This window comes from Mycteria americana, chromosome 18 (assembly GCF_035582795.1).
Source record: "Mycteria americana isolate JAX WOST 10 ecotype Jacksonville Zoo and Gardens chromosome 18, USCA_MyAme_1.0, whole genome shotgun sequence".
NCBI classification, from domain to species: Eukaryota; Metazoa; Chordata; class Aves; order Ciconiiformes; family Ciconiidae; genus Mycteria; species Mycteria americana.
In genome coordinates this window covers 3,325,717-3,350,815 of record NC_134382.1, presented here as the reverse complement: position 1 = coordinate 3,350,815, position 25,099 = coordinate 3,325,717, and the positions used below count along the sequence as shown (strand labels likewise).

Below are 25,099 nucleotides of genomic sequence, written 5' to 3'. Positions count from 1 at the left end.
GCTTTTCCCCCAGGTTTTAAGGGATTTTAAGGGGTTTTAAGGGAGGGGGGTTAAGGGTTTATTTTTTTTTAAGGGCTTCTTTTCTTAAGGGGCTTTTTTTTTTTTTTATGGGGGTGGTTTTAAGGGTTTGTTTGGGTTTTTTTTTAAGGGGTTGCACGCAGCTCGAGGAGCATTTCCCGCCCGGGGCCGCTTTTCCTCAGCAAAACCCACGAGGAATTTGGCTTTTTTATCACTCGCCGCTCCCCCAAACCCAAACCCAAGCCGCGGTGGCAGCGGGGCCGGCTGCCCGGTGCCTGCAAATAACCGGGTGGAAAAAAGCCAGGAAAAGGGTTGGGTTTTTTTTTTTTCCCCCCAAAAAAAGCATAAAAACGGGGGGGTGGTTTAGGGGGGGGCCAGCATCTTGCTGCAAAAGCCACCGGTTGGGTGGTTTTCACCCTGTTTCGGGGTGTTCGGGCCTGTGGATGCCCCATGCGTGTCACAAGTTTGCCGGTCTCAGCCCTGCCGCCACCCTCGGTCCCGGCTCAAAGTCCAGCAGCGCCCGGGGGAAGAAACACCGGATTTGGGTGCGCGGCGGCACTCGGCAGCACCTTATCTCTGTTTGCCTAGGGCGGGGCCAGATAAGGGCGATGGGGAAACTGAGGCACGGGGCCAGCGGGGCCTTTGGGGTGCTGCCACCGCTGCCACCCCGGTGCCTCACTCGGTTTTGGTGACAACCCCGTTCTAACCCCCACGGGAGCATGAGTGGGGCGACGGCCAGGGATGGGGGCACCACCCATGGGTGCTGTGGGTGCTCCGGTCCCCATGCCCCACGGAGCATCCTCCCCAGGTGACACGGGTGCTGCGGTCCCATCCCCCTATGAGCACCCTCACCTCCGTGGGCGATGTGGGTGCTGTGGTCCCCCCCCTCCCCGTGGGTCCCATCGCCCCACTGAGAACCCTCCATGGGCGATACGGGTGCTGCGGGTCCCCGCTGAGCAACGGAGCACCCTCCGTGGGTGCTCTGGCCCCCCCTCACCCCACCAGGCACCCGCCGTGGGGCACACGGGTGCCGCAGCCCGTCCCTGCTCCCGGCAGCCTCGCCCCCACCGCAGCACCCACCCCAGCGCCCATCCCATCACCCGCCCCGCTTTTGGGGTGTCTCCCTGGCGCTGACCCCGCTTCACCTCTCCTCCGGCTGGGCCCAGGCATGCCCGCCTCGCCCAACCTGCCCCGCCATGCTTAATTACCCCGGCGGGCTTAATTACATCTTTGTTAGCGCCCGCCACGCCCTCCACGCCCCCCAAAACCACTGTGCCCCAGTTTGGGGGGGGCCCAAAGAGCTGGGGAGGGGCTCAGCCCCCCTCATTTCTCCCAGAATCTCGGGGTTGCAAAACACTCATTAATTGCAATAATTAAGGATAATTATGCACTGATAATTATGGGGGGGTCAATGGGGGGGGGCACTGAAACTGGGGCACCTCGGTGCGTGTCCTGGGGCTGGGTGCAATTTTGGGGGTGATTTTGGGGGGTTTCAATCACTGCCGTGGGGTACAGGGGGGTGACCTCCCCCAGATGAACCCCGTGGGGCTAGAGGAGGAGGAGGAGGAGGAGGAAGCATTGATGGATCGATGTATTTAATGCAAGGGCACGCTCTGCCAGAGAACCGGCCCCCCCCCCCCCCCGGGAACCCGCATCGCCTGGGGGGGGTCAGGACCCCCCCTCTTTCCATGGGTGACATCCCTGGGGAGGGGTCCCTTGGGATCCCCAAAAGTCATCATTTGGGGTTGGTGAGCTCCTCGATGGCTCTCCGCAGCTGCAAGGGGACAGAGGAGGTGGGTTGGGGTCCTGTCCCCTCCTTGTCCCCTGCCTTGTCCCCCCCCATTGTCCCCCCCTCACCTCCGCCCGGCTGACAGCTCCCACCAGCTCCCCGAAGCGGGTGACGAAGATGCGCTGCAGCTTCAGCAGCTCGAAGAGGTGATGGGCCTTGGGGAGGTGACAACAGGGAGACGTGGGGACAAAGCCACCCCCACCACATCCCCTCGCTGTGACACAGAGCTGGGGGGGGGGGGGTTGGTGGCTCCTGGCCCCATCAGGATGTGTCCCCCACCCCCAGACCTGGTGCAGGGAGGTCCACGGCGAGAGCTGGAGCATGATGGGCTCGATGGCGCAGTTGTCCCCAAGCGTCCCCGTGGTGGCCAGCTTGGGGAAGGTGATGTGTTAATTTTTGGGTGGGAAAAACAGCTTTTTTGGGTGCAGCGCGGCGCTCATCCCCCCATTTACCTTCTCCCCCGGGGGTGCCCGGGGATGCTCGTGGCTCTGGAGGAAGGTGATCAGCTGGGCTCTGCTGACGGTGCCCACCAGCGTGGGTGACCCTGGAGGACGGGGACAAGCCCGGTGATGTCCCCCCCACCCCGGTGCGGTGACCCCCACACATGCCCCACATCCCACCTGCGCTCTCCACCACGGGGTATTCGGCATCAGCAGAGGCATCCAAGGCCACCAGTACCTCCTCGAAGCCACCACCCTTGGCCAAGGCCACCACCCGGCGCTCCATGAACTCCTCCACCACCACTTGGTAGGAGCTGGTGAGCCATAAAAACCCCAAATTTCCACGGTTTCACAGCAAATCACCCCAAAATATGGGGGTTGTGGGGAGGGGGAGCCTTACGCCATGTGCCGGCTGCGGATGGGAGGCAGGTAGGGCAGCTTCTTGACAATGATGGTGCCATCGTAGAAGGATGGTTGATGCTTCTGGGTGATGGCGTTGGCCACCAGCACGGCCAGGACCACGGGGAGGACGTGGCCCAGGTGACCGGTGGCCTCGCACACCAGTAAAGCCGTGGAGATGGTGTGAGTCACCGAGCCCGAAAAGGCGGCTGCGCCTGTTGTGGAGAACCAGGGGTGTGGGGGGGTCAGTGTATGGGTGGTGGGTGTCCCCCACCCATGGGTGTCCACCCTCCCCACCGACTCACCGGCCAGGGCGTAGCCGCCGGGGATGACAGGGTGCGGGTCCCCCTCCGAACGGAGGCCCTGGGGAAAGAGCAGGGCCACCGTCTCCCCCAGCAAGCGCCCGATGGCAGCTCCTAAAATGAGGGGGGGCGGGGGGGGAAGGTGGGGAGACCCCAGCAGCCCCGCCCCCCCCCCCCCCCCGCCAAAAAAATGGTGCAGCTGGAGGTGACCACCCTCCTGCAGACCCCTGGGGCTGGATGCAACCCCCCCACCCACATGGCTGGATGCAACCCCTGTACCCCCCCCAGACTGGAGGTACCCCTCTCCCCAGGGCTGGATACAACCCCTGTATGCCCCCCCAAGTGCCGGATGCCCCCCCAGTTCCCCCCAGGGCTGGCTGCCCCCCCAGCAGACACCCCAACTCACCGTAGATGAAGATGGGCATGAAGTAGCCAGCGGGCAAGGGCAGGGTGGTGGCCAGGATCAGCATCCAGAACTGGGGGGGCAGAGCCCAGCTGAGGGGTGGGGGTGTCATCCCCATGGGGACACATCTCTTGGGGGGAAGGGGGGGGCATGGCTACCTTCATCAGCAGGAAGAAGGCCAAGGTGCCAAAGATGGTGGTGGAGGGGTGGCACCACTCCTGCCAGAGCCCCCAAGGGTCCACGCCGGGGGGGTCGGCCACCGAGGAGGCGTTGGGGACCAGCGTGCCCCAAGTGCGGTTGTCGAAGAGGGAGGTGAGATACTCCTTCATGGTGAGCTGGGCAGACAGACAGACAGACAGACAGACATTCTGAGTGCCTGCTGAGACATGTTGGGGTGCCCCCAGGGAGCCCCATGCTCCCCCCACTCACCCTGGAGGCCATCAGCTGCCCCAGCCCGGGCGGGAAGGTGATGGAGGCGAGGAGCAGCACCACCAGCACCGTGTAGACGGGCTTGCTGGAGGGGGGAGAGGCAGGGCTGGGGGCGCGGGGACAGACGGGGTGCGTGGGGTCGACCCATGGACGCCCAGGGTGCGTGGGGGGACATACGGACACCCAGGATGTAGGGGGTGGATGGGCAGGGTGCATGGGGCGGACACAGGGATGCCCATGGTGCGTGGGGGGGCCATACGGATGCCCAGGGTGGACGTGCGGGGTGCATGGAGTGGACATACGGACACGCAGGGTGCATGGGGTGGACGCGCAGGGGGCACGGGGTGGACGCACAGACACGCAGGGCACATGGAGCGGATGCACGGACACGCGCACGGTGTATGGGGTGCACGCGCATGGCGCACGGCATGGACACACGGACGCCCAGGGTGCATGGGGTGGACACGCAGACACGCAGGCTGCACAGCACGGACACACGGACACACAGGGTGCAGGGTGCAGACAGACAGACGCCCTGTACGGACTCAGTGGCCAGCAGCTTGGCTGTGAGCCGGTTCTCCTTGACGGCCGCCAGCAGCCAGCGCTGGCAGAAGAGGTAGGCGCAGCCCACGAGCCCGCAGACGGCCCTGCAGAGGAGAGGGCAGGGTACAGGCAGGGGTACGGGCAGGGGTACGGGCAGGGGTACGGGCAGGGGTACGGGCAGAGTACAGGCAATGGTACGGGCAAGGGTATGGGCAGGGGTACAGGCAAGGGGTACGGGCAGGGGTACAGGCAATGGTACGGGCAAGGGGTATGGGCAGGGGTACGGGCAAGGGGTACGGGCAGGGGTACAGGCAATGGTACGGGCAAGGGGTATGGGCAGGGGTACGGGCAAGGCGCTCCTTACCCCAAAACTGCAAAAAAGAAGGTCTCCAGGAAGTCGAAGGGGAAATCAATCTTGAGGTCGCTCTTAAAAACAGCAGCAATGGTTTCTGGGGAGGGGTAGAGGAATGAGTGAGTAGTTTTGGGGGAGGGCACCCCAAAAATGCTACGCCCCCCTCTCCCCGGGGGGGTAAAGGGGAAAGGGGGGGGGGGGGCGCATCCTGCCCACCCTGCCTTGCCTTGCTCGCTGTTGAAGACGGCGAGGAGGCGAAACATGAACGCGCCGCAGGTCGCGGCGAAGAAGCCCCGCCAGTAATCCCGCACGGCGAAGTGGGAGGACATCACCTCGATGCTGAAAAGCACCCCTGGGAAAATGAAGGGGGGGTGTTTAGGGGGGGCTTTGGGGGGTCCCCAGGGTGGGGCTGCAGGGGGAAGGTCCTCACCACTGATGGGTGCCGCGAAAACCGTGGCCACCCCGACGGCTTGTGCTGCCACCAGCATCTCGTTCTGCTTGAACTTGTTCTGCGGGAGGGTGGGGTTTAGCCCTAACCCCAATTTTTTGGGAGGGGGGTAAAATAAAATCCCCCCAAATTTTTTTGGGGGAAAATGCCCTCCCCTTTAATTTTTTGGGGGGCAGCATCCCCACCTCGTACTCCCTCGTGACCGAGGTCCGCATCTTCCCCAGATACGCCGCAGCCATGGCGGAGAGGTGGACGAAGGGTCCCTGGGTGCCGAGGTGGGGGTACGCGGTGCTGAGCGTCCCCCCGCCACCACCCCGGTGCCGACCGAGGCCGCCAGCGATGCCGGGAGCCGGGGGGGATCCCTCACCACTTTGCCGAGGAAAACGGTGCTGCCGCACGCCAGGGTGCAGGTCAACCCCACCACCTTGGCTCCGAAATTTTGGATGGCCAGGTAGTCCTCCAGCACCACGCCGGTCAGGATGGTCTTCAGCTCCGGGATGCCAGAGCCTGGAGGTGGGGGGGGTGTCCAAATTTTAGGGGTCCTCCCACTATTGGGGTGGGGGGGGAGTTTTGGGGGGCCAGTGAGGTTGGGGTGCAGCCGCCTCACCTCCCGAGTACGGGGTGATACTTTGGGAGAAGCCGGTGGAGAAGGCTGCCAGCGCCGTGGGGTACATGCTCCACGAGAGGTACTTGAGCACGAAGATGTCACCGACCTCTTGGTAAAGCCACCGGTGGGCTGAAGAAGAAGCATCGAGAGGGGAGATGCCCCCCCCCCCCCCCCCGACCCCCCCATCCTTGGTGAACCCCCAAACACCAGGTGAAGCCCCCCGTGCCCGCGGGAGCCCCTCATTTACCCTCGTAGAGCCTGGAGACAAGGAGGTCCATCATGAAGCTTATGGTGGCCATGAGGATCCCCAGGACGAAGAGGAAATACCAATCCTCCCCGACACGGAAAAGCTGCCGCTTCACCCACTCCAGGCACCCTGGGGGGGCAACGGGGTGATGACCCCCCCCAAAAAACACCCCCCCACACCCAAGGTCCCCCCTCTTTGGGTGGGGGTCTCACCTCGGAGCCTCCTCCGGGCTTCGGGGCAGGGTCTCCAGCTCTGCTCCGACACCAGCACCCTCTCCTCCTCCCGCAGCCCCCCGGGGATGGGGTGCTCCATCCCAGGGACGTTTTAGGGGACAGGACCCCCCTCTTTTTTTCGGCACCCCCTCGCCAGTCCTCCCACCTTGGCCTCTGCTGCCGGACTGAGTTTGCAAACGAGCTCATTAAAAACGACCTTGACGAAGCCGACAGACCCGCTCAGGCCGGAGTGAGCTGGGTTTTCCCCCCCTCCTCGCCACCTCCAAGCTCCTAATCCTCAAATACAACCCACGGCGGGGAGTATTTAATAAGTATTTTAATTAATTATCATCATTATTCCTTGATAATAGGCAGGAACGCCGGCATCACATTCCACGGCGCTGGGGGGGGACAGAGAGGGCAAAAATTTCCACCGTCTCAAGCGCAAGACCTAAATTTAGCCCTTTTTACGAGAGGTCTGGCAGGCGGCCGGGAGCCGTAACGAGGCTTTAAAAAGCTCGTCAAGCCGCCCCCCCCGAAATAACCGGTCCCGCTTCGCCTTCACCGGGAGGAGGACGAGGAAGGGGACTAGGGTCTTCCTCCCCGGCGGGAGCTGGGGCTCAGAGGTGGGGGGGACACAGTGAATGAACGTGAAATCCTCGGCTGCTTTCCGATCGGAGCGCAGCTTTCACCAGTCAGCGTCGCCCGCCGGCACCATGGAGCTTTTCGGGAGCTTCGTCCGGCCCCGCGGCGAGACCTTGGGGTTCCCAGGTGAGTTTGGGGGGAGCGCCCCGCTTTTAGGGCTGGGAGAGGTAGCAAAGGGGGGGTTGGCAATGCCTCCTCTCCCCCCACGCTGGAAGATCCCTTTCCTGGAGGGTTTGGGTGAGTCAGAGCCATGGGAGAGGTGTTTAGGGGGGGACCCCTGCCGAAATGTGGCTGTGACCCCAAGAGGCGTTTGGGGGGGGACCCCCACCGAACTGTGACACACACCCCCCCTCCAACAGCTCGACCCAGCAACACCGGCACGGTGAAGACCTTGGGCAACACCTATCAGTTCACGGTGGACGTCAGCGACTTCGCCCCTGAGGACATCATCGTCACCACCTCCAACAACCAGATCGAGGTGCACGCCGAGAAGGTGGGCGCTCCCTCCCTTCCCCGCTCACCCTCAAAGTGTGGGAGACCCCAAAATCCTCAACCGGGGGACCCCCCAACTCCCACCCGACTTCCTAACGGCCCTGGCCATAACCCCGATAGGGTTTAATTCACCATTTCCTCATCTTTTTGCCCCGTATTTCGCAGGAGCAAAGCCCACAAAACCCAACAAACTCACGCACTGTAATCACCCCTCTCCCAGGGGGGTGGGAACCGAGAAAAAGCACCTTTGTCCCCCCCAGCTGCCACCTGCATCCTGCCCGTCCCCTCGGAGAGATAAATATTAACACCACACACAAGGCGTAACCGCCAGCCTCACCCAAGGGCAGGGAACAACGAGCCCCTGTCCTACCTGCACCCCAAAACCGCCCGTTTTCACCCCTTTTTTTTTTCCCAGCTGGCTGCGGACGGCACTGTCATGAACACCTTCACCCACAAATGCCAGCTGCCCGAAGACGTGGACCCCACGTCGGTGTCGTCCTCACTGGGGGACGACGGCACGTTGACCATCCGGGCTCAGCGACAGCCCGCCAAGCACACCGACCACGTCCAGCAAACCTTCCGGACTGAGATCAAGATCTGAGGAGTCGGGGGTCCCTTCCCTGCCCCTCTGTTAATTATTTGGGTAATTTGGGAAGGAGGTGGGACGTGGGGTAGGGGACGGGAACGCTCCCCCGCAGAGTCAGACCCCTGCCGAGGGGCCGGCGTGGAGAGACGCATCCCGTCACCCACCGGAGAAACTCCGGAGGGGAGTCCCAGCTTCGGTGATTTTTAGCCAGCGAGCGTTGATGGGGAAGATCCAGCGTGCCAAGAGCCCCACCGGGAGCGAGGAGCGAGGTTCCCTTCCCCGACCCTCCGCCGGAGCTTGTCTCTGTATATACAGCTTGTGATAAATTATTGAGAACGCCTGACTGCTGCCTCCTCAGTTTTTTAATGTTTTCTTGATGCTTTTTCCCCAAAAGGGCTGCAGGTTCAGCCCCAAGGGGTGTCTTGGTAAGGGGTACCGTGAGCAATTCCTCCTTCCCGGCAAAAACGTGGGTGAGGAGCCGCCCCGGCTCCTCTCTGCGCCCGCGGCCCCGTTTATTTCCAGCCCGGGGTGACTCATTTCTTCCCCGCCGCTCTATTTCTGAGCCATTCCCTCAGCTGTTCGGCCGCTGGCCCACCTGGAAGGTCACCAAATCCTCCTCCTCCCCTCGCCCACCCGCACCCATGGCCCTTGGGGAAGCCCCAGGCAGCAGCATGAGCTGGGACCACAGTCCCCGCCCGGTTTCCAAACCCAGGGGCTTCTTTCTGGGGGCTCAAATGCTCCCCCGAATCCCCCCCGAGGGCCTGGCTCCATCTCCCCGTGTGTACAAACAACAGCGAGGCGCCCGTTGAGGGCGAGCGGCTGTTTATAGCTACCACACACCGCCCAGCTCGTGTTCCTGCTCCAGCTTTGAGGTCAACTTGTCCCCGCTTGTCCCCTAACGACTCGTGACTTGCATTAACACACCTGCAGTGCCGGGGACGCATACAAAGACACATGGCTCTTCCATCACCTCCTCGGGTGGTTTGTCTATCGGCACTGCCGGTCACTCGGGGGACTCCCTGCCACAGGACGCTGTGAGGAAAAATGTTTAAAAGTTATTTAAAAAGCTCTTAATGGCTATAAAAGCCCCCAGCACAGCTTAGGAAATTGGAGCCATGGAGGCGAGGAGCAGCGGCGATGCCCTGTCATTGATCCTCCGCGATGGGACGGGTCTGCTCTGCCCCAAAAGCCACCCCTGGGTGCCCAGGGCACCCCAGCACGCAGGGAGCCACCCGCCGCGGTCACAGATTGCCATCTAGTGGTGACAGGCTGGCGGGTGGCCCTCACCCACGAAGCTCCAGCAAAAGGAGGAAGAAAATAACCCCCTTTTTCTCCCCAAAGCCGGCTGGTTTTGCACAGGGGAGATTTCCAAGCCAGGGAGCGGGCGAAGGGCCCAGAGCCCCAGCGCCGAACAAACCCCGCAGCAGCTTGGCCCCACTATGGGCTCATTTTTGGCAGGCAGGCCAGGAAATCCAGCCTTAGGGGGAAACGGGTTGATAGGAATAGGAATATTGTGCTTTTGCGGCTACCTACTCTCCAGCCTGCTGCCTGCACCTGCCCAAACTCACTGGGACCTCGCAATGCACTCCACTAAATGGCTGCCTTCAAAGGCACACAGGGCTCCTCACGCCACCGGGCCCTGCACACCCACCTGAGGGGGTTTGCCCGTGCGGAGGCCCCACTTCAGGCAACATCCACAGCTTTTGGCCCGTGCTGACCTCCCGGGACCACAACACTGGGCCCGTTCCCTGTGGAGACACCCAGCCGCCATCATGGCAGCTGCCCGACGCCTCGGTCTGCTGGCACGCCTGGGGTTGTGGGAAACCTTGGGGGAGAACCACAGCCTTCAGGGGCATACAGCGTGGTGGAACAGGGCCCTTCGCCCCTCACGGAGCCGCAGGGCCAGCCCCGGGGCCAACCAGCTCCTCGCAGCTCCCCTCCCCTCCGCCCGCCTCCCTCGCACTGTCATGGCGGCGCTCCTCAGGAGGGGGAGGACCAGAAGGCGGTGCCACGTGACCCGCCCCGACGCCCCATCTGCGCGTGCGCAGCCCCCGTCCCTTGCCCGGCCGCGCATGCGCGGCGGCGCCGTCGGTGGGCGGAGGAGGGCGACGCCGCTTCCGCCCGGCGCCAAGATGGCGGCGCCCTTTGTCTGGTCCGTGTCACGGTGAGCGCCGCGGGCGGCGATGCGAGGCCCCCGCCGGGCCCGGCATGGCAGGTAGCGGCGGGAGCGGCCGGGGGGCTGCGGGGGGCCGGGAGGAGCTGGGGGGGGGCTGGAGGGCCTGAGGCGGGGGCCCTGGGGGGGCACGGGAGCTGTGAGGGGAAGGGGGCTGCGGCCCAGCTCGCTGCCTGGGGGCTCCCCCCCAAAAAGCAGCCGTTTTGGGGGCACCCCGGTGTGCGACCCCCGGTTTTTTGAGGGGAGGCTGCGTGGGGGTCCCCCCGTCCCCTTAGCACCCCGGGGGCGGCTGTGGCAGCTCTTCTCCCCCGGGTTTGCGCCCCCCACCCCGTGTGACCCCGCTCAGGCCGCTGCCGGGCTCGGTGCTGAGGCGCAGGGCGGCTGCCGTGAGGGGAACGGGGCGTCCCCGCCAGCCCACCCTGGCCACGGTGCCCGTGTCTGCCGTGGGAGACGTGTCCCCCCACGGAGCCGTGGGGTGATTCGGGGCAAGGTCAGGAGTGAAGCCCTGTCCCCCCACGCGTGGGACAGCCGCCGTCCCCTTGGGACACGTAAGACGTCTGCGGGGGACGCGGCCGTGACAGCCAACACCGCAGGAGACGAGTCCCCTGACACCGCACGAGCTGTCTGTCTGCGCGTCAAGGACGTCACCAGCAGAAGAGCGGAGAAAACTTCAAAGCATCATGCAGCAACTCAAGGAAAAAAAGGGTTTTTTCTCATCTTCCGGCATCTTTTTTGGCGTGATGACAGCCCATACCGGCTGTACGTGCCCTCTGCGGGCATTGCTTTTTGGGCACGGGTGATGCGTTTCGTGGACAAGCCGTGTTTCCTTAATTGCATTTCTGCATCAGAAGCTTCTGCCGAAATGTCAGAGATCGGACAGCGTTCCAAAGACACGTTTTTTGCAAGAAGACGAAGGTTTCGTAGTTCATCATCCGGGTGCCGCAGAAACGGGCGGTTTTCACGGCAGTGCTCGAGGTCTGGCGACGTCTCTGTGGCCCCGCTGGCTCCCTGCCTGCTGCAGCCCGGGGCTCCGGTTACCTGCGGGCAGCCCTGCCTGCACAGCCGTGTCGGGAGCTGCGCGAGCGTATCTGTGGGCCTGAAAACTAAATAACCGAGGGGTCTGTGGGGTGTCTGTTTGCTGGGGGGGGTGTCCAGAGTGTCTCTGCTCATCTCTCTCCTCGTGTCTTTCTCCTTTTAGTTCCTTTTCACCACATTTTTTTCCTGCCTGTCATCGCTTGTGATTATTTCCCCCCCCCTTACAGCTGGATGCCAGCTCGCCGTCCAGTTTCGCTGCCGACCACAAGCTCCAGAGCCATTCTCTATTTCATAATTTGTATTATTAGCACATCCGGTCAGATCAGCTCTTAACTTTTCTTTTTTTAACTGAAAACGTTGCAGAATCAGTTACTGGAAATGAGGACAGACTCCTCTTCGCAGAGACTGAAAGGACTAGGGCTGCTTTGTTCCCCGAGCTGACACACAAGAAGGGAGATGACGGTAGGCAGAAAGTAACCCCCGTCTTCCTTTTTATTTTCTCAGCGTAAGAATGTACGGCTGGATGGTGACAGCCTTGAAAGGCAACGTGTAAACCACTATTTTTTTCCAATTTGTCGAGGCTTTGGGGTTTTTTTTAATAGGTAGACGTTCAGATGGCAGGTACAGGGAGAGGTTAATGTCGTTAATAAGTGAGAGAGCTTAACGGAACTCGTGTGGGAAGCTCCCCGGGACTGTAGCTGCTGTATTTATCTCTGTGAGCACGTGCAGTGGGCATGGGTGTTCTCATAACGAAGCTTTTCCGTGATTAATTGGGTAATGAGAGACTTGACAGCCACGTCGGGGAGAGTTGGGAGGGGAAATGGCGCTCGCCTGCCTCTGACAAGGTGAAATTGGGGGGTGCCCAGTCCTGGGTGGGTGACATCGGACCTTGGCAGCTTTGACACATGAGGTTTGGGTTTTAAAACGGAGCTTTTCATCCCGTTTCTCCCAGGATGGCTGCGTAGAGACTGAGTTGAGCACCAGGAAGGGGGAAAACTCTGGAGGAGAGCCGCAACTGTCTCGCCTGCAGCCTCGGTCCTCTGGATTTCTCTGCTCCTCGCAGCGCAGGGGTGAGGTCGGGCACCGATCCTGCCTTATCTTTGTTTTTCAGGCGAGGAGCTCTGACACGTGTCCTCAGACAACGCCGCTACCTTAAACAGCTGACAGTGATGGGTTTGCGATAACGGGGGCTAATTAGTTTAGCGGTCGGGTGGACCAGCAATGCCTGGTTTGGCATTTGCCCTCCCTGGATCCATCTCCGGATCCATCCCCGTTTCGGCACATCCCGTTCGGTCGGGGAAGAAGACTGATCTCAGCACCGGAGCCGCAAACTGGCCCTGCCCGAGTGGTGGCAAGGAACCAGGGTGGTGTTTTGGGTGCACCGTGGGTTTTTTGATCCAGATATTTGGGATTTTTAAGGCTTGGAGGCAGGCATTTTAGTGTACAAAGGTGATCTCAGCTGCGGGGGAGGTTGGACGCCGGGTTCGGGCGTGAGGGCGATACGCAGCTCGTCCCACCCTCTGCCCCGCTGCGCTCACGTGCTCCGACGAAGCTGTAACGTGACGTTGCAGAGGAAACTGCAGAAAAGATGAAGTTTTTCAGGAGGAGTTGAATTTCTTGGGATTTTGCTTCCTTCACAAAGCTCAGGTGCGAAGCTGAGGCAAGTCCAATTGGGGAGCATTAAAAATCATCATTCAGATGCAAAGTGCCTCCTACAAATTACCGAAAATAGCCTTTTAGTGCATCAAACCGTCGTGATTTCTCGGGTCCCGCTGCGCAGAGCTTTCCGAGCACGGAAGGCAGTGTTGTTTGTCCTGCTGGGAAAATCCTCCCCTTTTTTCCCAGCACTTCCTTTGCAAACAAACCTTACAGGGTCATGTGCCTGCGGGGGTTTAGACAGTTTTTGATACAAATACTGATTTTTCTGGCTCTCGAGGGATGTATTTTGGGACAGACTGTAGGTGTTTGGTTAGAAAGTACCCCACGTTTTGGATTGCTGGGGGAAAGTTGTGGCAGGTTATTAATTGCAAAGATGAATAGCATCTTTTGGGAGTGAAACTTTCTCTCTCCGTGTGTGATCCGATGCTGTCAGAGGTGTCTGGGCTTCTCATCCCCACCGGGAATGATTTTGGAAGCCGAATCGATCCTTGGGCGGAAGATTTTTCACCGAGCACATTGCTAGCACCCGGTGCAGACAGGAGGAGGCTCCCTCTGCCCGCGGTGCTCGCCTGCTGCGCGCTTGTGCACGCTCGAATCCAGAGGAAAGGACGTGCTCACGGCTGCCTGGAAGCGACCTGGTTTTGTGGATCCAAACCTCTCACCTTTCCCTGACCTGAGGCTCCCCATGCTGTTTTTAAGAGCTGGTAAAGTGGAAAAGCAGCTGCTATGGGCTGGAAACCTTCGGAGAGACACCGAGCATCGGCTTAGCATCGAAACCAAGGCTTTCCCTGGCCGTAACCTTGCTTCTTCCAGCATTCAGAGCTTTAGGGACTTCCTGGCCTGGCAGATTGAACAAATAACTGTGGATAGTCCCCGTTCGGTTTCTCCTCCTTCCTTGCTCATCGCTTGCCCAGCAAGTGATGAAACGATCCCTTCAGCCTGCGGAGGAATCATTTTCTGAAAATGAAGCTGAGTGAAAACCCTTCATTCTCTACCCTGCACCCTGCAGGTGCAGCCCAGGAGAAAACCCAACGCGTGGCAGCAGATCAAGCTCCTGCTACCCCTCAACTTTTGTGGATGAGGACCTGCTTGAAAAATGGGCTTTCGTAGTGTTTCCAGGATTTTGTGGCATTCCTCAGCCAAAGTCATGCTTCCAACAGGGAGAACTCTCTCCAAACACACAATAAAAAAATTAAAATCCCTCGGTATCATGATGCCAGCGCCTAAAATGAGCAGGAGCTTGAAGATTTTGATGAATGCTTTCCGGTGGCACCGCCTGCTTGCTGAAGGGACACGTTTGCAGAAGCAACAGCGTTCCTGCTCGCAGCTTGGACCGGATGAAGAGCGATGAATGTATTTTAAATGCTGTTAGGATGGCAAAAAAATATATTGACTGTTCAGGCAACTCTCTCTGCAGCCCCGTGCAGGTGTTGTGCCTGTTATAGGAGAGGTTTTGGGGTGGTATTTGGTGGGGGAGGCAGGCGGCTGTAGCGAGGAGCTGAAATTTGGCTTTTTGGGCCATGTTTTTTAACTAACAGGGCAGTGGGATCGTGGTTGATCTGTGGCTTTGTGATCTGTCCTGTTTCGTGGCCCTTTCCGACGCAGCGTCGAGGGTTCGGCACCCATCTCACCCCGCCTCCCGGGGTTTGTTTTTTCTCCCCGCAGCCATGGATTTCCCCCAGCACAGCAAGCAAGTCCTGGAACAGCTGAACCAGCAGCGGCAGCTGGGTTTGCTGTGCGACTGCACCTTCGTGGTGGACGGCATCGACTTCAAGGCCCACAAAGCCGTGCTGGCGGCCTGCAGCGAGTATTTCAGGATGCTCTTCGTCGACCAGAAGGACGTGGTGCACCTCGACATCAGCAATGCAGCAGGTAGGCAGAGGGTTATCCGATACCCCTCTGAGCTGCTTAAACGAAGCGGTTTGGTGCCCAGGGCTTGAGGGAGGCTCTTCAGCCTGTTATTTTGTGCGCTTTGGGCTTTTTAAATTGTACGGCCGAGAGGTGAGAGCTTATTTCTGGTTGCGTCGCCTCCCTTGCAGGCCTGGGCCAGGTTTTGGAGTTCATGTACACGGCTAAGCTAAGCCTAAACCCTGACAACGTGGAAGATGTGCTGGCGGTGGCGGGTTTCCTCCAAATGCAGGAGATCGTTAGCGCTTGCAACGCTCTCAAGTCCCTCGCCGTGCCGGCAGAAAGCCCCGCCAAGAGCCAGCAGCCCCCCGCCGAGAGCGGTACGTAGCCTCCTCGCTTTCCTCAGCCGGGGAGACTGGAAATTGCCCCGTGAAGTGGCCACGCTCTCTGGCCACCATCCACACCCACGGTCTGGGTACATCTCCTGGTGCACACGGGTGTCTGGGTGGGGTTTGATCCCCTTGCGAGGCACCAGCAGTTAAAGAACTGATGCTTCCTTGAATCTTTATGGGATTTGGGAATCCTTCCAGCAGCCGTCCGGCTGCCCCTGCCTGGGCAGCAAAAGCTGGAGCGCTTTGTCTCTTCCCTCGCAGGGGCCGACAAGGCGACTGTCGAGGACAAGAGGTTGACTGCAGAAGCACTGGGTGATCTTGACAAAATAAAACCAGTTCCTCCCGAGCCGGAGGGGAAGGAAGAGATGCCCGTGGCCGCGGCAGCACAGCCCGAGGTGCAGGTGGAGCAGCTGGGTGGCCAAGAAGGTGAGCCACCAAGGATGACACCTAAAATCCCCCTGTCACTCCCCCCGGCACACCCTGTCCTGCTGCCAGGCTCTGCTGCATGGAGCCTGATGTCTCCTTGAGCGTGCCCGAGACTCTGTTGCTTGTAGGGGCAGATGTTGCCATCCAAGAGGGCCCCAGCGCCGAATTTCCCAGCCACCCGCAGCCGGCAGAGAGCGTGGTCAGCAGCGGCAGCCCCGCGGTGAAGGGTAGCATCTCTCCAGGCGCCGAAACGGGAGGTGTGTTCATGAGCGGGGGCGGTGGCGGGGACTTTGCTGTCTGCCCGTTCCCTTCAGCAGGGCTGAAGCAAAGCTGGGCAAGGGTTGAACCCTTGTTTTCCACGCAGTTAATCTTGTTAGTGTGAGTTTTGCTGTGCAAACGCCGTCTCCTACGAGTCGCAGGGCCCACAGGAGTGGTTGTCCATGGGGCAGAGCTAGGAGAGGTTGGGAAATGCTCCTCTGTCCGCGCAGCCTTTTGGATTTTAGGCCTAATAACCTGCAAATCCAAACTGACTCCAGGCAGAGATCTCGGCACCTGTGTGTTGCGATGGAGTACCAGGATTTCCCTGAGTACAGCAGGGCAGGTCTAATCCCTGTCGCCTTAAACCTGGGCTTAGAGTTAGGAAATACAGGTGGGTTTTGTGTCTCTGATGCTGCTCCCGATCCCTAGTGTCCCCGTTTTCTAAATGCCTGCAGAGATGGAGCTGGAAGGGAAGGAAGAAGAGGGAGAGATGACAGTGGAGGACGAAGAGGAGGCTAAAATCCCCGAGGAAGAGCAGCCCCAGTTAGAAAATGGAGAAAATGCCGAAGATAACGAATCGGGAAGCACCGACTCCGGGCAGGAGAACTCTGGTGAAACCCGTCTGCTGCGTTCGGGTACTTACAGCGACAGGACCGAGTCGAAAGCCTACGGCTCCGTCACGCACAAGTGCGAGGTGAGGCCGGCTGCGGCCCCGAGCGGGGTCTCCGGTCCCTCGGGGACACCGGGCGTCACTGGCCGTGCCTGTGCCTGTCTCTCCATCCCTAGGACTGCGGGAAGGAGTTCACCCACACCGGTAACTTCAAGCGGCACATCCGTATCCACACCGGCGAGAAACCCTTCTCCTGCAGGGAGTGTAACAAAGCCTTCTCCGACCCGGCTGCGTGCAAAGCCCACGAGAAGACGCACAGGTACGGCAACGCCGGGGACTGAGAGGTGCCACTGGGCTGAGCTGGGTGGAGAAAGGCTTGTGACGATGCCGGCGGCTGGCTGAGGGCGTGAGGGTTTGAGCAAGAGGTCGGGACAGCAGCCAACGCCGCTCTGCCTCTCACGTCGGGCTGGAGGGGTCGGCGCTGCGGGGTTGGAGACTCCCAGCACCTCGTTTGGACAGTGCCAGCCACGAAAAGACGCCGGCAGCACCTAAAATACGTGGCTTTTGCCGCAAAAGGTCAAATCCTTGCGAAATCCATCAGCGTGGTGGGGTAGTCCGGGAGGAGGTTTATCTTTCTGCCCCTGTCCTTCCCTTTTCCATTGCTTCAAGACATCCTGTGGGATCTGGACGGGTCTAGCTGGGGTGGCAGAGCTCGGATCGGGGCGGTGAGAGCTCGGCACGCTGGTTCTTCCCCCCCCGGCATGACAGCCCCGTCTCCTCCGCAGCCCGTTGAAGCCCTACGGCTGCGAGGAGTGCGGGAAGAGCTACCGCCTCATCAGCCTGCTGAACCTCCACAAGAAGCGGCACACGGGGGAGGCCAAATACCGCTGCGACGACTGCGGCAAGCTCTTCACCACCTCCGGCAACCTCAAACGGCACCAGCTGGTCCACAGCGGGGAGAAACCGTACCAGTGCGACTACTGCGGGCGCTCCTTCTCCGACCCCACCTCTAAAATGCGGCACCTGGAGACCCACGACACCGACAAGGAGCACAAGTGTCCCCACTGCGACAAGAAATTCAACCAGGTGAATTGGGTGGGGGGAAGAGCCAGACCCACGGCGGTTCAGGTCCCTCCAGGGGGAGATGGGGGTGATGTGGGGGGGTTCTCTGCATCCCTCTGTCTGTCCCCAGGTGGGGAACTTGAAGGCTCACTTGAAGATTCACATCGCGGATGGGCCCCTGAAGTGTCGGGAGTGCGGCAAACAGTTCACCACTTCAGGTAGCACGGGGTTGGTAGGTGGTGAGGTCTGGGCGACGGAGGTTTGGCTGGCCCGGGGGGGGACAGGGACTGCTCCGTGCGGGGCTCGGAGCCGGAGGAAGGATTTCATCCTGGGCACGGGAGGGTTTAACCTCTCGCTGCGGTGCCAGGGTTGTGGTGCATAAATTTCCCCCCCTCTGCGGGGCTGGGCTGGCATCCCCCGTGGGATCGCACCCCGGGGACGCTCCTGGAAGGAGCCCTTGATCCAGCTGTTGGGGATGGGGACTTCTCCTCCCATCTCCCCCAACCTCTGCAGAGCCAGAGGGGTCTGGACGAGCCCGACGGAGTCTCTCCGTCCCCTCAAAAATCGGATCCTTGTTCTGGCTGTCCCCACCGCCATGTAGTCGCCCGGTCCTCAGCTCCGGGGATCGGCGGTGCGGCACTCCTGCGTGGTCCCTGCTCCCTGGGCTTTCCCGAGGGAGCTACCGGGGCGCTGGGAAGGATGGAGGGAGGGTGCCGGTGTCCCCGCGTCCCCCGGCTGAGCCTCGTCTGCTCTCAGGGAACCTGAAACGGCACCTCCGGATCCACAGCGGGGAGAAACCCTATGTCTGCGTCCACTGCCAGCGCCAATTCGCCGACCCCGGGGCGCTGCAGCGACACGTCCGCATCCACACCGGTAGGGACACAGCTCTGCCACCCCCCCTTTTCCCCAAGGGATTTTGGGGGAGCCTGGTGTTCCCCATCCCCGTGTTGTTGACCTCCAGACACATCTTTCCCTTGTCTCCCCGCCAGGAGAGAAGCCGTGCCAGTGCTTGATCTGCGGGAAAGCCTTCACCCAAGCGAGCTCCCTCATCGCCCACGTGCGCCAGCACACGGGGGAGAAGCCCTACGTCTGCGAACGCTGCGGCAAGAGGTGAGGGTCCACCCTGTGAATTTTGGGGGGCACCTCCACTCACCCTCCACGGCCGGGTGCCGGAACGGCACCCGGCCGTGGAGGGTGAGTGGAGGTGCCAGGGTGTCATCGCTGGGGACAGGGATGGTGGTGACCACCGTGTGTTTTTTCCCCCCCCCAGGTTCGTACAATCGAGCCAACTGGCCAACCACATCCGCCACCACGACAACATCCGACCCCACAAATGCACCGTCTGCAACAAAGCCTTCGTCAACGTGGGCGATCTCTCCAAACACATCATTATCCACACCGGTGGGTACCGCAAGGGCTCCCCCCCACCCCCCCCACCCCAAATCTTCAACCACCCCCAAATTCCTCATCTCCTCCCCAGGGGAGAAGCCGTTCCTGTGCGACAAGTGCGGCCGGGGCTTCAACCGGGTGGACAACCTGCGTTCCCACGTGAAGACGGTGCACCAAGGCAAGGCGGGCATCAAAATCCTCGAGCCGGAGGAAGGCGACGAGGTCAACATCGTCACCGTGGCTTCCGACGACATGGTGACGCTGGCCACCGAGGCGCTGGCTGCCACCGCTGTCACGCAGCTCACGGGTGAGCTGGGGGGGGGTCGCAGAGCCCTTCCAAAAGCGAGGCTTAACCACAGAGTGGGGCTTGGGGGTCCCAGAGCCATCCCAAAAGCGAGGCTTAACCACAGCGTGGGGCTTGGGGGTCCCAGAGCCATCCCAAAAGCGAGGCTTAACTATGGGGGTGCAGCTTGGGGGTCCCTTTCCAAGGAGCTTGGAGGCTCATCCGTGGGGTGCAGTACCCTTTGCTGTGGCCTGAGGCTGGGAACTGTCACAGCCCGGCTGGAGACCCCTCCTAGACACCCTGACGGGCAAAATCCAGCACCCTCCTCCAGCCGGGATCTCCCCCCGCTCCTCCTCGCACCCCCCTCGCCATCGGCTCCCCCTCCTCTCCCCCCGCAGTGGTCCCGGTAGCGGCCGCGGTGACGGCGGACGAGACCGAAGCACTTAAAGCCGAGATCACCAAAGCGGTGAAGCAAGTGCAAGAAGCAGGTGAGGAGGGGACGGGGAAGGCGGGGGGAGGGGGGGGTTGGCCAGCTCCTGCCCCGCCACCCCCCCACCCCAGCGTCTCCCCCCTTTTCCCTTGCAGACCCCAACACCCAGATCCTCTACGCCTGCGATTCCTGCGGGGAAAAATTCCTGGACGCCACCAGCCTGGCGCAGCACGTCCGCATCCACACGGCCCAAGCCCTCGTCATGTTCCAGGCCGACACAGACTTTTACCAGCAATACGGAACCGCCACCGCTTGGCAAACGGAGCAGGTCATTCCCGCCGGAGAACTCCTCTTCCGAACCCGCGACGGCCCCCCCGAGCCCCCCGCCACCCCCCTGGCCCCTGCGCCCACAGCAGGGGAGGGTCAGCCGCCCCCCGAGTGACTCCCCCTCGCCTTTATTTAAAAGACAGCTGCTTGGAAATGGTGTAAAAAGTGTATTTCTGGAAGGAGAGAGATGGAATAAATTGCAATATTTTCTAATGGCTGATGCTCGGGCAGGGGGGGACCCTGCAGGCGCTTTGTGGCCCCCCCCGATGCTGCTTTGGGGGAAAGGAGGGGGCCCCCAGACCCCCCCAGACCAGAGGCTGCTGGGCTGAGCTGGAGGGAGGGGTTACTGAAATACTCGTTTAATCACTAATAAGGGCACGATTGACTGAAAATGGGGATAGTTGAGGTGATAAAGGTAAAAAAGGTGGTTTAGGATTTGCCAGGGGGGAGTTGGGGGTGGAGAGAGGGGAGACACGCACGTGGGGCAACGTGGGGCAGCAGACAGCCCCTTTTGGGTTAAAAAAAGGTCAAAAAGGTGCTGCTGGTGCCCCAGGATCAAGGTGGGGGTGCTGTGAGCCCAGCCCCCTCCTGCCACCCCCCCCACCCCCCCGGGGGTCTCGGGGCTCGGCCGGGGCCACCCCACGGGGACCCCCAGGCCCCGCTGCCAGGGACCGGGGTGAGGGGCCGTGCACCTGTCCGTGTGTCTGTCCCCACCTCCGTTACCCCACCCGGGTGCCGGGGGGGTTTCGGGGCGGCAGCACCGGCTCCAGCCCCGTCCCCCTCTGCTGGGGCTGCGCATCCCCCGGGGGGGGGGACACGGGGACGGGGGGGGACCCGGCAGGGGCACCCCACGGGAGCGCGGGGTCCGGGCTGAGGGACCCGGGGGGCTCCTCGGGGGAAGGGGCCGGATCCAGGCTCTTCTCGGGGGGAGGGGACACGCGGACACGGCTTGGACACGGGGGGAGGCTGGGGGGCTCAGAGGGGCTGAGCCTGCCCACGAGTGGGGGGCGGGGCTGTGAAATTGCTGGGTTTCGGCACGGGGCCTTTGGGGCAGAGACTCCATTTTTGGGGGGTTTGTGCCAGCGGGCGGAGGAGGTCAGTGTCCGGCTGGGCGGGTGTCTGTCCGTCTGTCCAGCTGGACCTACAACCCCTGCTCTGTCCCCCTGGAGCCCCAGAACCCCCTCAGCACCTCGGGTGGGGTCAGGCGTATGGACAGACAGACATTTGCATGTCCAGCTGGATGCAGGGATGGCCGCACAGCCATCCAGACAGATGGACACGTGGCTGGGTGCACAGCTGCACATACAAACGGACAGGTGCCCATCCAGCCGGACACACGGACAATTTCATGTCCATCTGGACACACGGACAATTGCACATGCAGCTGGACACGGATGGTTGGACATCCAGCCGGACACACGGACAGCAGCACATCCACATGGAAATATGGACGGGTGACCGGTCAGCTGGGCACATGGACAACTGCATGGATGGGTGCACGGACAGATGGACACATGGACAGCTGTATGTCCAGCTGGACAGACATGCAAGTCCCCGGACAGTCAGACGCCCGGCCGGCCGGACACTCACCTCCTCCACCCCCCCCCAAAAATGGAGTTTTTGCCCCAAAGGCCCTGCTCCAAAACATCAGCAATTTCACCACCACCCCATCCCACCCCCCCATGTGTCCGTCTGTCTGCACCCCCATCCATGTGTCTGGAGCCAGGATTGGGCCTAAACCACCCCCTGCCCCCAGTGCCCCAGGTGGGTGATGGACACACGGACAGGGCTTGGACAGACGGACAGCTGTGGGGGGGGGGGGGGGGGGGAATCACTGGTTTTTGCGCGGGGCCTTTGGGGCAAAACCCCCTCCATTTGGGGGTGGGGGGTGGTGGAGGAGGCGAGTGTCTGGCTGGGCGGGCGTCTGTCTGTCTGGATGTACAAGTGTCCGTATGTCTGGATGGCCGCAACACCAGCTGTACCTGCAACCGTCCATGTGTCCATCCATCTGGACGTGCAACTGCCTGTGAGCCCAGCAGGGCGTGTACGCGTCCGTGTGTCCAGCTGTCCGTGTCTCTGGCTGGCGGTGCACCCGTCCGTATGTCCAACTCAACATGCCCTGTCTGTGTGTCTGGCTGGGCATGCGCCCAGCTGTGTGTCCCTCTGGACCTTGAGCCGTCCGTGCGTCTGTCCCCACCCCCGTTACCCACCCAGGGCTCTGGGGGGGCAGAGCAGGGGTTGCACGTCCAGCTGGACACACGGACGGTTGTACGTACCGCTGGACGCGACTGTCCGTGTGTCTGCCTGTGCAACAGCTGTACGTCCAGCGGGTCGTGCGCCTGTCCGTCTGTCCATGCATTTCTCCGCAGCCTGGGGTGCTGGGGGGGGGTCGGGGGCTCCAAGGGATGGGCTGCGCCATGGCCACACATCCAGCCTGACACACGGACACTTGCATGTCCAGCTGGCCACATGGACAGTTTACAGCTGGACATGCAGACAGACACATGGACAGTTGCACGTCCAGACAGATGGACAGTTGCATGTCCAGCCAGACACACCATAAATTCCCTAAAAATGGACTTTTTTGCCCCAAAGCCCAGCCATTCCCGCCCCCCCCCCCCCCCCCCCCGCAGGCAGGATCAGCCCCTCTTTGCCCCCCCACGTGTCCATCTGTCCGTGCCCCCATCCGTGTGTCTGGAGCCAGGATTGGGCCTGAACCCCCCCATGCCCCAGGGTGGGTGACGGACACGGGGCTGGACAGATGGACAATGGGGGGTTAAAGGGCCCGATCCTGCCCACGAGCAGGGCGGGGTGTGACATCGCTGGCTTTTGGCGCGGGGCCTTTGGGGCAAAAACTCCGGTTTGGGGGGGTGAGCTGGGGGGGAGGAGGTGAGTGTCTGGCTGGGTGGGCGTCTGTCCGTCTGTCCAGCTGGATGTACAGTGGTCCATGTGTCCAGCTGGGTGTGCAGCTGTCCGTGTGTCCAGTGGTATGTACAGCTGTTTGTTTCCAGCTGGACGTACAACTGTCCCTCTGTCTGTCTGGACACGCAACTGTCTGTGAGTCCAGCTGGACGCATACTCGTCCGTGTGTCCAGCTGGATCCACCACTCTCTGGTTGGACGTGCAGCCGTCCGTGTGTCTGGCTGACTCCGCAACTGGCTGTTGCATCCATCCATGCACTTGTCTGTGTGTCCGGCTGGACGTACAACGGTCCATCTGTCTGGACCTGCAACTGTCCGTGTGTCTGGCTGGATGTGCCACCGCCTGTATGTCCAACCATCCATCCAACTGTCCGTGTGTCCAGCTGGACATACAACTCCAGCGCTGCCCCCCCCCAGTGCCCTGGGTGGGGGATGGGGACAGATGCACGGACAGACAGACACACGGACAGGTGCACGCCCACCTGGATGTACAGCTGTTGCACGGTCAGCCAGACACACAGACCGTGGTATGTCCAGACGGACAGCTGCACATCCAGCTGGACACACGGATGGCCACCCACCCAGCAGGACACACAGACGGCTGTACGTACCACTGGACCCACGGACACTTGTACATCCAGCTGGACAGACGGGCAGACGCCCACCCAGCCACACACTCGCCTCCTCCCCGCCCTGGCACAAACCCCCCCAAAATGGAGTTTTTGCCCCAAAGGCCCTGTGCCAAAACCCAGCCATGTCACACCCCCGCCCTCCTCCCATGGGCAGGATCAGCCCCTTCACCCCCCCAGCGTCCATCTGTCCGTCTGTCCGTCCACCCCTCCCGTCTCCATCCCACCCCTGGGGTAGGGGGGGTCTCAGCCCCAATCCTCACCCCGGTCCCCCCTCCGTGGCAGCGGGGCCTGGGGGTCCCCGTGGGGTGGCCCCGGCCGAGCCCCAGAGCGGGGGGCAGGAGGGGGCTGGGCTCACAGCACCCCCGCCCTGATCCTGGGGCACCAGCAGCACCTTTTGGACCTTTTTTTAACCCAAAAGGGGCTGTCTGCTGCCCCCAGCCCCGCTCGCCCTCGGCCCGGGAAGCGGGGCGAGGGTCTCCCCTCTCTCCAACCCAAATCCCCGCTGGCCGCTCTGGCGGGGTCCAGGCCCCCAGCTTTTCTCAGAAATCTCCTTTTTTACCGCATCTCCTTGATTTTAACCCATTTGCACCGGCATCGGTGATTAACCGAGGGTTCTGATGGCTCCCACCGGCTCCCCGTGCCACCTCCCTTCTGTGCCGGAGCCCAGCGTGCTTTTGGGTGGAAAAGCAGCAAAAAACATGAAGTTTGGCTCTTGTTTTTTAAAGGACGGCGAATATCAGAATTTGGGGGTATTTTGCGAGTAGCTGGGGCGTATTGAAATAAAAAGCGGGAAAAAAAAGCAACTTTGGTTTTCAACAAATATTTACAACACACAAGGAAAAATAAACCAAGATTTGAGTTTACTCTCATAAAATTATCTTTTTTTTTTTTCTCCTTTTTTTTAAACAAGAGAGCGGTGACGACTCCTGGGGGGAGCCCCCAAACCTCCTTCCGCTCTGCCCCCCCATCCCGAGCGGCCGAGGGACGAGATCCGGGCGCCGAGGTGTTTTGTATTTTTTAATAAAGTTTGTAATCCAATGGACACACAAAACAAAACTGCGCTGAGAAAAAAAACAGTTCCATAAATTAATAAGTGTTAGGGAAGGCGAAGGGGGGGTCGAGGGGGGGTCGAAAGTCTTTTGTACAAGTGTATAACACTTCCACAGCTCATGAGACGAGGGGGGGCATGTTTAAATGAAGCGCACTTACAAATGAGCGACAATACAAAGTCTGAGTATGAAAATAAGATTTTCTCTGAAAACACATTTTTGGCACAGATTAAAAAAAAATGTATGTTGTGGGGATTTGATTTTTTTTTTTAAAGTCAGTATTATATATATTTATATATATTATATATATATTTATATATACACACACCCACTGAGTTCTGCATATCCCACCAGGAAGGAAAATAGCTCTCCCTTTTGTTTTTTTTTTTGTTTTGTATTTTCTTTTTTTTTTTTTTTCAGTGTAAACTGTACATCCCAGATGAAGAGAAGACGGCTGCAGCAGGGGCAAGTGGAGGAGAGGAAGGTTCACATCCAGAAAAAATAAAACCCCCCCAAAAAACCAAACAAAAGAAAAAAAAAACAACCAATAAAATAAAATAAAAAAGATAATGTGTGAAATGATCCTTGACCCACAAATTTCAGCAGAAGTCCCCAGGTCCTGCGTTTAGTCCACGGCGCGTGTTAATGTGTGTCAAGACATCCAGAACGTCACAGCGTGTCTCCAACTGTGCA

General features: G+C 60.6%; 3 protein-coding genes and 1 long non-coding RNA gene across 7 annotated transcripts; 3 read left to right on the top strand and 1 right to left on the bottom strand.

Moving 5' to 3' along the window:
* Nucleotides 1–1,630: 1,630 nt before the first annotated feature.
* On the bottom strand, nt 1,631–6,661 carry LOC142418598 (chloride channel protein ClC-Kb-like). Its single transcript, XM_075520650.1, has 19 exons — nt 6,190–6,661; nt 5,978–6,106; nt 5,731–5,859; nt 5,491–5,630; nt 5,309–5,386; nt 5,106–5,184; nt 4,902–5,027; nt 4,688–4,772; nt 4,326–4,427; nt 3,781–3,865; nt 3,510–3,686; nt 3,355–3,424; nt 2,952–3,062; nt 2,648–2,861; nt 2,428–2,561; nt 2,260–2,351; nt 2,095–2,178; nt 1,876–1,962; nt 1,631–1,792 (listed from the first exon to the last, which is right to left on the bottom strand). The coding sequence occupies exons 1-19, from the start codon at nt 6,287–6,289 to the stop codon at nt 1,754–1,756; spliced, it is 2,061 nt and encodes a 686-aa protein (XP_075376765.1). The 5' UTR covers nt 6,290–6,661; the 3' UTR covers nt 1,631–1,753.
* A 43-nt stretch (nt 6,662–6,704) lies between these two features.
* HSPB7 (heat shock protein family B (small) member 7) lies at nt 6,705–8,255 on the top strand. The gene is made up of 3 exons (XM_075520647.1): nt 6,705–6,960; nt 7,194–7,327; nt 7,742–8,255. Exons 1-3 carry the CDS (start codon nt 6,834–6,836, stop codon nt 7,925–7,927), a joined length of 447 nt encoding a protein of 148 aa, XP_075376762.1. The 5' UTR covers nt 6,705–6,833; the 3' UTR covers nt 7,928–8,255.
* Nucleotides 8,256–9,993: 1,738 nt separating this feature from the next.
* ZBTB17 (zinc finger and BTB domain containing 17) lies at nt 9,994–20,017 on the top strand. Of its 4 annotated transcripts, none has more exons than XM_075520587.1 (17): nt 9,994–10,127; nt 11,484–11,582; nt 12,073–12,190; nt 14,445–14,651; nt 14,819–15,007; nt 15,281–15,445; nt 15,574–15,702; nt 16,159–16,397; nt 16,490–16,632; nt 17,099–17,399; nt 17,506–17,593; nt 18,132–18,248; nt 18,365–18,485; nt 18,646–18,776; nt 18,856–19,071; nt 19,446–19,535; nt 19,633–20,017. In XM_075520587.1, exons 2-17 carry the CDS (start codon nt 11,577–11,579, stop codon nt 19,917–19,919), a joined length of 2,547 nt encoding a protein of 848 aa, XP_075376702.1. In that variant the 5' UTR covers nt 9,994–10,127; nt 11,484–11,576; the 3' UTR covers nt 19,920–20,017. The 4 variants fall into 4 exon arrangements, with proteins under 4 accessions (XP_075376702.1, XP_075376701.1, XP_075376703.1 ...); XM_075520586.1 differs by having other exon boundaries at nt 19,609–20,017; XM_075520588.1 differs by lacking the exons at nt 9,994–10,127; nt 11,484–11,582 and having other exon boundaries at nt 12,073–12,195; nt 19,609–20,017.
* Nucleotides 20,018–23,629: 3,612 nt separating this feature from the next.
* Nucleotides 23,630–24,976, top strand: LOC142418601 (uncharacterized). The gene is made up of 2 exons (XR_012778333.1): nt 23,630–24,360; nt 24,827–24,976. It is a non-coding gene; the product is annotated as an uncharacterized LOC142418601 (long non-coding RNA).
* Nucleotides 24,977–25,099: the final 123 nt, after the last annotated feature.